The sequence below is a fragment of the Trichosurus vulpecula genome, chromosome 2 (genome assembly GCF_011100635.1).
Source record: "Trichosurus vulpecula isolate mTriVul1 chromosome 2, mTriVul1.pri, whole genome shotgun sequence".
Classification (NCBI taxonomy): Eukaryota; Metazoa; Chordata; class Mammalia; order Diprotodontia; family Phalangeridae; genus Trichosurus; species Trichosurus vulpecula.
Window position 1 is genome coordinate 789,705 of NC_050574.1, and position 10,471 is coordinate 800,175.

General features: G+C 53.8%; 1 protein-coding gene across 1 annotated transcript; it reads left to right on the forward strand.

The window, feature by feature from the left end:
- Nucleotides 1-5,623: 5,623 nt before the first annotated feature.
- On the forward strand, nucleotides 5,624-10,471 carry LOC118835908 (tigger transposable element-derived protein 1-like). Its single transcript, XM_036743205.1, has 2 exons — nucleotides 5,624-5,794; nucleotides 8,303-10,471. The coding sequence occupies exon 2, from the start codon at nucleotides 8,374-8,376 to the stop codon at nucleotides 9,985-9,987; it is 1,614 nt and encodes a 537-aa protein (XP_036599100.1). The 5' UTR covers nucleotides 5,624-5,794; nucleotides 8,303-8,373; the 3' UTR covers nucleotides 9,988-10,471.

Here is a 10,471-nt window from a genome sequence, read left to right on the forward strand (position 1 = left end):
TTTATAGTTTTTTAGTTGCATGCTTGATTTTCTTATTTCTCTTTTGTTGATGAAAACATTTCTATATATGTATGTAGATATGTATGTGTGTCTTACCTCCCCCCGCCCCCAACTTCTTTGGCTGTACATGACAAGCTCTGGTGTATTGTCAGAGATGCATTCAGATGATAAGTGGTCTAGTGGATTTAGGGTTAGGGTTAGACTCACTTGTTAAAGAGGCCTATTCACTGAATGGGTCTTACCTCACTCAAAGTGAGAACCTGAAAAGAACTTAGCCTGAAAGGGCCATTGTCTCCCAGTGCATCCTCGGTCATCTCCAGTCCTCCTGCTGAATATCTGGTCACTGGACCCAGATGGCTCTGGAGGAGAACGTGAGGCTGATGACCTTGCACAGCCCTCCCTCACTCAAATCCAAGTCAACTGCGAGTCATGTCATCATCTCCCTGATGTCCTGGTCCTCTTTGAGAATGAAGGATGAACACAACAGCCTGGTCTAGTGTATAGAGTGCTGGATGCTTGCTAGCTGTGCCTCCTCCCAAAGCGCCTTAGATTTAATCTTCCTCACCAGAATGGACGCGCATTACAAGCAGAAACTGTTTATTCTTGTACTTGTATCTCCAGTGTATAGAGTGTACATAATAAATACTTGGGCATTGATTGGGACACCCGGGGCAAAGAAGTCACTTAAGCCCTTCAGTTTCCGCATCTGTAAAATGGAGTCATAGTAACACCTACTTTCCAGGCTTGTGAGGATGGAATGAGACCGTCATTGTAAAGTACACACTGATCAGGGACTGTCTGGTGCCTCTTTCGTGTCCCCAGCACTTAGCACATAGTAGGTGCTAAAGAAGTGTTTACTGATGGACTGATTCCCTGATCAGAATTTGGTCTGGTGCGCTGTGTTCCTAGAGCTGGAATTTCTAAGTGCCCACTGACATGTACCTTCCGCTGATCAGCCAGCTAATAGTCAGCTCAAAGCACATGCATCAACCTAAGCAGCGGAACATCTGGGGTGCGCTTTCCCATGAGCACCCACTGGGGATGCCCACAGAGCGCATTTGTGGAGAGGGCACACGTGCACTCCTGGAGCTCTGCAGGGCTCCCCATTTCTTCTCCTGAAGTGCCCGCCTGCTGCCTTGGTCACTCTTCTGGACCCCTTAGGCCCTTTCTAGGTGCAGCTTGTGGCTCTGAGGCGTGGCTATGCCCAGCAGGAAGTTCAACTGAAACTGGCGGGAGGGGCCTATCCTCAGATTGCTAAGCTTGGCTCTCCCAAGCACAGTTCCAGACTCTGAGCTCCACTTCCAGACTGATCTTGCAGTGCAGTCTCCCCCATGGTAAAGGTCAGCTTCTTCCTCAGTCAGCGAGCCCTGTCTTAAACCCTCGAGGAGGCTCTTCCCCACCAAGGCCAAATCTGTGGTCTCTATCAATCTAGCCTAGTTTTTTAAGCTTCCAAGGCCAAGTCTCAGGCTGTTGGCCTCTACATCTGAGTTTCAATCAGGGAATTAGTCTCAGTTCTCTCCACTGGATCCTCAGGTGTGATCTGAGCTTAGAGCGTGGCTGGAAGCTTTCCCCCATTGGCTGCATTGCCAGGGTCTCTTCCCATCCGAGGTCCCCAGTGCCCCCTCCCCCATACCCCCCTCCTAGGGCTTAGGGCCCTGGTAGCTCCTCTGGGGATGGATGAGCTGCTGTTCGCCCGGGTGCCCCTCATGCTCCTTACACTGGAGAGGTGGCTTCCCCCAGATTCTAAGTGCTGGGTCAGTGTGGGTGTGGGCAGCTCTCTTCCTCCCTCCCCCCCCCCCCCCCCCCCCGCCTGACTGTTGCCTCCCATAGCTTTCCTGGCATCAGGCAGCTCCTCCCCGGGACCTAATGCCCAAGGTTCTACCCCACTCTCCAGGGCTGGGAGATTCTGGGGGCTACTCCCCAGTATGGGTGCAGACTGTCCTGCCCCACTCATCAGCCTTGTCCCAATGACAGAGCTTCTCCTCAGGGTGGAGTCTCTGTTTCATGAGCCAGAAGCTCCGGAAGGAGCCTGGCATGGGCCTTTCTTCCATACATATTAGCTGGAGCTCGAGCTAACGGCAGCCCCTCTCAGGGCTTCTCTCGTGTATGGCTTTTTTCATGCCAGTCAGGTTTGACTTCTGACGGAAACCTTGCCGATAGATGTCTCATTGGCTCTCTTCTCAGGGGGCTGGGGGTGGGCAAACCAGGCTGGAGACTTTGGGGAAGGTTCCCAATTCATGACCTTTCTGACCAGTCTTCTCTCCAGTGGTTTCTTGTGAAGAACAAGGACTGGCTGGAGTCTTCCTCCCCTATGTCTCCTCTCTAAAGCACTGCCCAGCTGCATCCACCGTCTGAGGCGTCTCTGGGGCCCTGGGGCACACCTGTCTGGGGGATGGTTGGTTTCTGTTTACAGAAATTTCTTGGTTTGGAGTCACCTCTTTTATTCTTCTTCCTAGCTTCAAATTCTGAAAGATTGTTAATATTTAAGTGCCACCTGGTGCCCTGCTCCCCTTCCTCCCATGCTTCTTCCTGGGCCCTGACCCGAATGGCATCTGCTGCTTTCAGTTGCCTCCACTGCCCATTCCCACCACACAAGCACCTCTCAGCTTTCAAATTCTCTATATTGCCTTGTGACCCCTTGGGGTCTCAGTTCCCTACACTGCAGAGAGGCACTTACTTAGCAGCACAGTGGAGAGAGCTTGGAGTCAGGAAGCCCTGAGTTCAAATGTGGCCTCAGATCCTTACTAGCTGAGTGATTTGGGGTGAGTCAATAAACCTGTCTGCCTCAGTTTCCGCAACTATAAAACGGCTATTGTAACAGTACCTACCCACCCAGGGCTGTTGTGAAGAGTTTAGCGCAGTGCTGGGCACTCGGTGGGTACTACAGAAACGCTTATTCCTTTCCCTGTACGACGAAGGGGTTGCACCAGGTAGAATTACACAATTTCAGACTGGGTAGGGAACATGGTGACCGCCCAAGTCAGATCCATACCCAAACAAGGCTCTTGGCTGTGACCCTCCTTGTGCTCAGCTTTTGTTTGAAGTGCTCCGGATGAAGGGGAGCCCTCTGGCTCCTGAGGTGGCTCATTCTCTTCTAGAACAGTCCTTGTGAGAGAGGATGAGGTCCTAATCAGAGAGGTGGCTCTAGGAGAAGAGGGAAGGGGACTGATGTGAGAGATGCTGAAGATATGGAATTGACAGCTTCTGGCACGTGGTTGATGTGATGGGTGAGAGCGAGGAGTCAAAGGTGAGATGGCCTCAGGCTTGCCACTGTGGGGACTGGAAGAATAGTGGTGCCCTGGGGAGAAAGAGAGGAGTCAGAGAGAGGCAGCGGGGCGAGAGACAGAATGAAGATTCAGGATAGACGAGAGCTGGGCCATCTGTAGCCAGTAGGGAAGGGTGGATGAGCAGTGGATGCTCAAAGATTAAGCATTAGATGGAGAGCTGGTTAGAGGAGGAAGCCTCTGAAGGAGACTGGACAGGATGGGGCCAGGGGCACAAGGGGAAGAAAGGCCAACCCATCCTCCGACGTTGGTGCAAAAGAAGCTAGCAATGCATGGGCATCCAGTCACACCCCAGACTTGGTCAGAATCAGTAAGAGGCTAACAGACACACTAATGAAAAAACAGAGCGTATCATTTTCTTTTTCACCCAAACTGTCATTTTATTAGTACAGAGAGCCCCTGGTGAAGATCGCCTCTAGCTCTCAGAGCAGACCAGCACCTTTTCTGCAAGGCAGTGTGGTCTTAAAGAGTGGCCTAGACTACCGAGATCCAGCCAAGGAGACAGAGAAGAGGTGGTCAGAGACGTAGGACAATAACCAGGAGAAGAGGGGAGATCTATAGTGCCCAAGCCTGCAGACAGGCACACAATGTACAAATGCGGCTCAGTGGTTCACAAAGAGGACAGTGGGATGAAAGCAAGGGTCCTGCAGAGGCCGCTGGGATCTCGGAGGCCAACGGCTGCTCGTGATAAGGAAGGAAGCACTTAGCTCTTTTCTTGATACTTTGATGGATGCGGATGTAAATATTTTGTAATGTTTTTTCTTTTGGAAAATGTGTAGCTAGCATTTCTGTGTTTCCCTAAGAGGGAGGACACACCACGTGTGACATGATGTGACATTGGACCCTTTTTTTCTTGCTACTTAATCTGCCTATCATCGTCTTGTTCTCAAGAACAAGAACAAGTTCTCATCGTCTTGGACCCAAAGTACAAAAATCTGCGGGAATACAAGAACTGGTTGGCTCCTGGAGGAATCTCTTTCTATACGGACATTCCTGGCGTCCTCCACAAAAACAATTTCAAAAGTACTTATGTTGATTTTTTTTAACGAAGCAAAACCCTGAAGGTCCCCCTTCTACTTGAGCCCCTCTTTCCCTTTCTCCGTCAGGGGGAGTCGGGATGAAGCGGGCACTGCCCCATACGCCTCAGATGAGCACCTGGAGGCTCCCTTCACTAGAGTCCTTTATGGCCTACGGGTGGGTGGGTGTGGTCAGAACCTGGTCACTTCCAGGGTGCCTTCCCCATCACTTCGTGTGCCAAGCTAGCTTCCCATCATTTCTCAGTCTTCAATGAATGTCTAGACCAGGGGAATATGGCCTGCCGCACCCTTCCGCCCCAGCCCTCTGCTCCCCCAGGGAAACAAGAGGGGGGAAGCCCTCAGACCCCCTCAGGGCGCTGGCTTCCCAAAGGTGGGGAAAACAGCATTTCTGGACTCCTAGACAAACGTCTGCCTTTTTCGTTAAAAAGGAAATTGCATTCACTTTAAAATGGCAACGCCCTGGCCCGCTCTGGGACCCTGGACAGCTCCCTCCCCTCCCCCACATTAGCTCCCAGGCTCCCCGCTGAGAGCCCAAGCCACGTCCGGGGATTCCAAAGCGCTCCCAGGCCCTACCCGGCTCTGCCACCCCAGACAGCTCCCCCCGCCCCTCCGCCCTGCTCCCAGGCTCCCTGCTGAGAGTCGTCTCCTCCGGGCAGGCCTCCAAGCTCTCCAGTCCAGGGTTCGGGGATCCCAAAGAGCTATGTCCAAGGCACGTCCTCTGCACGGGTGCCTCCCCTCCCCCACATTTTTCCAATTGTAAACCGAGGGGCTGGCCCTGCTCTTGGCTCCCACGCTTCCATTCCTCAGATGGCAAAGGCCACCGCGGCCGATGACCCGGAAACGCTCTGCGAATACGCTGAGGAATTGCGCAGGCGCGTGTGAGCGCCTGAGTCAAGGTAACGCGACATCTCATTCTACGTCACAGCCGAGGCCCAAAAGCGCATGTGCGACACGTGCGTTTTCCGATGGAGGGAGTAGAAAAGAGCGGTGGTGACGTCATTACCGCAGTCCTCCTCCAGCACTTCAGGGCAATCACGTAGGCCTTGACGCATGCGTGCCGGAAATGCCAACTGACGCTGGGCTTTCTGGGACTCGTAGTCTACAGGGATCATCCAATGAGTCAACTACATTTCCCAGAAGCTTCGGGGCGGCGGGGGAAAGCCCATGTTTGGTTCTGGCCAATTGGGATGGCGTTTTTAACGCGGCTCTCTGCCTCGTTCGCACTCTCTACTCCGCTTGCCTAATCCCGGGGCCCCCAAATCCGCAGGAAGACGCCATTTTCCAACAGTGACGTAACGCATTGGAGCGGTAGCTCCGCCCCACGCCGACGTCTCCACGGCAACCTCCCCCTCCTCCGCCTCCGGCTTCAGTTGGAGGTCGCCCCGTACCGGAATGAAGGAATGAAGGGGCCGCAGCTGCGAGCGCGTATGCGCATGCGCTGCCGTGCCCAGAGGCGAGCCCTGGAATCCGCAGGTGAGGGCGGGGGAACGCGAAGCGCCGCCGCGTGTGAGCGTCAGGATGGCGCCGTCCGGCTAGTTACGGGATCACGGTGGTGGCCGAGGGGGCCCGGGACCCGGGGAAGGCCCGGGTTCTGGGAGCGGCTGCGAGCCTAACCTGAGGGACTGGAAAGGGGGGGTGGCGAGAGGCGGGGCGGAGAGGGCAGGCCGCTGCGCGCGCATCCCTCGAAGGGCTGGGGTGGGGGGCGTGGCTATGAGCGGGCTGCGTGCGCATCCCCCGAGGGGCGGGGGCAGGAGAAAGAGCGATAGCGCGCGAGCTAGGAAGGGGGCGGGGCCCCTGTTTCCAGGAACGCCCTAGGGGAGGTAGGGGGCCAGCCGCAGGTAAAAGACAAAGGGCTGGCTAGCCTTGAATGCGGTGCAGAGAGAGGAGGGAAGCGGCACCCTGTCTCCCTTGCCTTTTCTGGCCTTGCCCTGGGCTAAGCGTCCTGGGGGTCTCCCCTTCCGGGCTGCACTGCCCCTTTGGAGTGTAAGGCCCTTGGGGGCAGGCCCGGTCCAGTGTATCCTCACTAGCTCCTGTGACCCAAGGGCTGAGGGACACAGCCTTCACTCGCAGATGAGGGACTTCCCAGACGCCACTGGGTTAGGGATTGCACCAGGCCCGTCCTCTCAAGCAGAAGCTGGAGGGGTCTGTGAGCAGGGTTGGTCCCAAGGAGACCCTTAGACCCTAAGCCCCCCTCCCAGGAGAGCTTCCCATGCTTTGGACAGCGATATTGGAGAAGAGATTTATGGACCTCTTGAGTCTGTGGTCAGGGTGTTTCAACCATCTGGCTAGCAGCTATTGTGGGGGTGAAAGACCAACACAAGCCCAACAACAAGAATGCTGCCAAAGCCCAGGTTCTTTTGATCTGCTTCACTAAGGAAAGCAACGTTAAGGGTTAACAAGCTTACTTTAATTCAGCATACAAATACCGTTCACTTAGCTCAGGGGAAAAAGCCAGCACCCTGAACTTCGGAGCAAATACAAACAAATTACAAACTTCAACAGACAGACCAAATACAATTCATAGTTACCAACATCTAAGTTCAGCCCAGGAGTTCATAACAAGGGCTGGCCCAGAGTCATGCGTGCCACCATGGCTGTGGGTAAGAGCTCGAAAAAGAGAAAGCCAACCCCTGGTTTTATATCTTTTCCAGGGTCAAGGGTGAGTCACACATGCGACTCACCCAGGTGACCTAGAATCGTCACAAAGAATCGACTTAAACCCATGTGGTCTAAAAGCCTCTGATGTCCCAAACATGTCACTCAAACTCAAGTGTAAACTAGGCCCTCCCCTGAGGCAAGGAGGTCACCAAGGACTCTCAGTCTAATCAAGGAAACAAAGGCCTAACTCTTCAAGGGCACTTGGTTGAACTGAGTGCTAAGAGCCCATTTTGTTTGCCAACATACAGGGGTATCCCTGCTCCCTCGCAGAAACTGACCTCAACCATCAGTTTCCCGCTTTGGTTCACAGCCCCTCCAGAGAAGGTCAAGCTTTGCTGGCTGTTTGTCTCGGCAGTCTGTGTATGGGGTATGGACAGACTATTTCAGGCACCCCTCGGAGTAGCCAGGGACACAGGTGAAGCTCTCCAGCAGCTCCCTGGACACCCCAAAGAAGTCAGAATCCCTTTGGAAGGCTTGCCTTCAGGGAGCTGCCGGTCTGTGGCTACCCAGAGTCTCATTTGACTACATCACAGGAATACTCTTCCCATGAGTAAGCCCCAAAGCAAAATGCTAACCTCCAAGTATATATGCACTTTTTCAGGGTCAGAGGGTATCACAACCTTCATGACCCAGGTTCAAGTGACTTAGGACTTAAGCAGTTCACATGGGCCTATTAATGGATGGTAAAGATCTTCCCATCAAGCGAAAAATACATTAACAATACAGTCACCTAGAGCTGAAGTCTAGCACTGATGGTTGAAAACATGCCCATTCAAATAATTTTTCGAAACATGTGTTTGCAGTACCCCCTTTATGAACTGCCCAGCAGTCAGGGAGTGGTCAAACTCTCTGGGGTGCCCCCATCCCCCTGCGGTGGAGTTACAGACAGTCCCAGTGCTTGTGTATCTCATCTAGGCCCCACCATGCAGCAGGCTTCGTAAGCATTGCTTAAACACTTGCTGTTTGTTGGGCCTTGTGCTAGGTACTGGGTATACAAAGAGAGGTGGAGCCCACAGCCTCTGTGTGCAGAGCAGCTGTTGACAAGATAAACTGGAGATAAGACAGAAGGAAGGCATGAGCTTCATGCAGAAGCTGGCAAAGCCAGGAGGCTGAGAGGAGGAAGGAGGGCATCCCAGCCAGGAGCTGAGAAAGATACAGAGATGTCCTGAGGGAGCTGCCCAGGGGAAAGTCCAGCCTTGGATGGCAGTGGGGAAATCAGGTGGCTTGTGGAAGAAGTGGCATGGGAATTGGACTTGGAGGATGGGGAGAGCATGGGCAATGTCTAGTTCCTTTCATGCCAATGACCACTTGTCTCTTAAACAGGGAAGGAGACCTGACGGAGCACCAGGAAAGGGTGGGGGAAGGAAAGCTGGGAGGCTCTTGGGGCCAACGGAATGGAGAAAGGGTCTGGCCCCAAGGTGCCAGGGAAAAGACTGCTCAGGGGCCCCAAGAGAGACCGGAAGTCGATCACCCTGCATGTCAAGCTCGAAGTACTGAGGCGTTTTGAGGAGGGTGAGAAGCTCACGCAGATCGCCAAGACTCTGGGGCTGGCCACCTCCACAGTGGCCTCCATCCGAGTTAACAGGGAGAAGATCAAAGCCAACTCTCAGGCGGCCACTCCCATCAGCACCACCCAGCTGACTCGGTGCCGAGGCGTGGTGATGGGCAACATGGAGAGGCTGCTAAGCCTGTGGATTGAAGACCAGAAGCAGCAGCACCTGCCCATCAACACCATGCTCATCCAGGAGAAAGCCAAGAGCTTGTTTGAGGCCTTGAAGCGTGAGCATGGGGAGAGCGCCCAGACCGAGACCTTTGGAGCGAGCAATGGCTGGTTTGCTCGATTCAAGGCACGGCACAATGTCCTCCTGACAGATGAACCTGCTGTGGCTGATACAGAAGCAGCCCGCAAGTATCCTGAAGTGCTTAGGAAGATTATTGAGGATGGTGGGTACACGCCTCAGCAAGTTTTCAACATTGACGAGACGGGGCTGTTTTGGAAGCGTTTACCTGAAAGGACGTTTGTGTCTCTGGAGGACAAAGCTGGGCCAGGGTTCAAGGCATCCAAAGACCATCTGACCCTGCTCCTTGGTGGCAATGCTGCTGGGGATTGTAAGTTGAAGCCTTTGCTTGTGTACCCTTCTGAAAATCCCCGGGCTCTGAAAGGCTGCTCTAAGCCCAACTTGCCTGTAATCTGGAGATCTAATCGGAATGACTGGGTGACCATGAGCATCTTTCAGGAGTGGTTCACCAACTTCTTCTGCCCCACTGTAGAGAGGCACTGTGTTGAAAACAACCTCCCCAATAAGGCCCTGTTGATCCTGGACAGTGCCCCATGCCATCCAGTGTACTTGGATGACCTCTCTGCCAATGTGAGGGTAGAGTTTCTGCCCAAAAACACCTCCGCCTTGATCCAGCCCATGAACCAAGGGGTGATCACCACCTTCAAGGCCTTTTACCTGAAGAGGACGCTGTGTCAGCTCATACAAGAGACTGACGGGGAAGAGAAGCCCACCATCCGTGAATTCTGGCGAAGCTACAACATCATGACTGCTGTGGACAACATTGCTGAGGCCTGGCAGGAGCTGAAGCCATCAACCATGAATGCCGTCTGGAAGAAGATCTGGCCAGAGTGCGTGTGCGCCTCCTCTGAGGCTGAAGCCCTCCCGCAGATCCATCAGAACATGGTAACACTCGCTGGCCATGGTAGCTTTGAGGGAGTGGTGGAAGAGGATGTTGTGCACCTGCTTCAGTCGCATGAGGAAGACCTGTCAGGGGAGGGGCTGGGAACACCCTCTCCGGGAGCAGGGCAGGACAATGCCCTGGCCACCCTGCCAGAGCTGACCACTAAGCACTTGGCAGAAGCCCTTTCCCACTTTGACCGGGGGCTTCAGATTCTTTCTGATAACGATCCCAATCGGGAGCGGAGCTTGAAGGTGTGTCGAGGGGTGAACAGTGTGATTAGCTGCTATCGAGAGCTGTACAAGGAGAAGAAAAGGGGTGCAAAATAGAGAAAGGAGGACTTCCAAGCCCCCTCCTTTCCTTAGTCCTTCCACCTTCCTTGGCTCTCTCACTGTGTGGGTGCTTTCACCTCTTCATGTTTTGGTAGATGGCCTTGGAATTCTGCAGCCAGTCTTGGGGATGAACCTGGTCTTCAAGACAGACCATCTACCCATCCTCCGAGGCCTCCCAGTGTGAGAGGACCTGTCCGTCTTGTGCTCCATGGCCACAGCCTCTTCTGTGCTAGGGACATGGGTGTGAAAGGAGGAAGCCAGTGTATGAAGCAGGTAAATCGGTAGGAGGGGGTGTTGGAGATCTGCCAACTGAGCCCATATGGAAGAAGAGGGAAGGAAGGAATGAACATCTGCTGTGACCAGTGGGTGGCTTGAGAAGCTTCTGTGTGGGGAGCTGAGGGTGCATCTCTAGGGGCCATGACCACAGTTCTATAAACCACTCTAGACTTTGCTGTTAATAAACTCATGTTTGGTTGACAAA

Coding starts and splice junctions, on each gene's coding strand:
- LOC118835908 (XM_036743205.1), top strand. CDS start 8,374: ATGGAGAAAGGGTCTGGCCCCAAGGTGCCAGGGAAAAGACTGCTCAGG.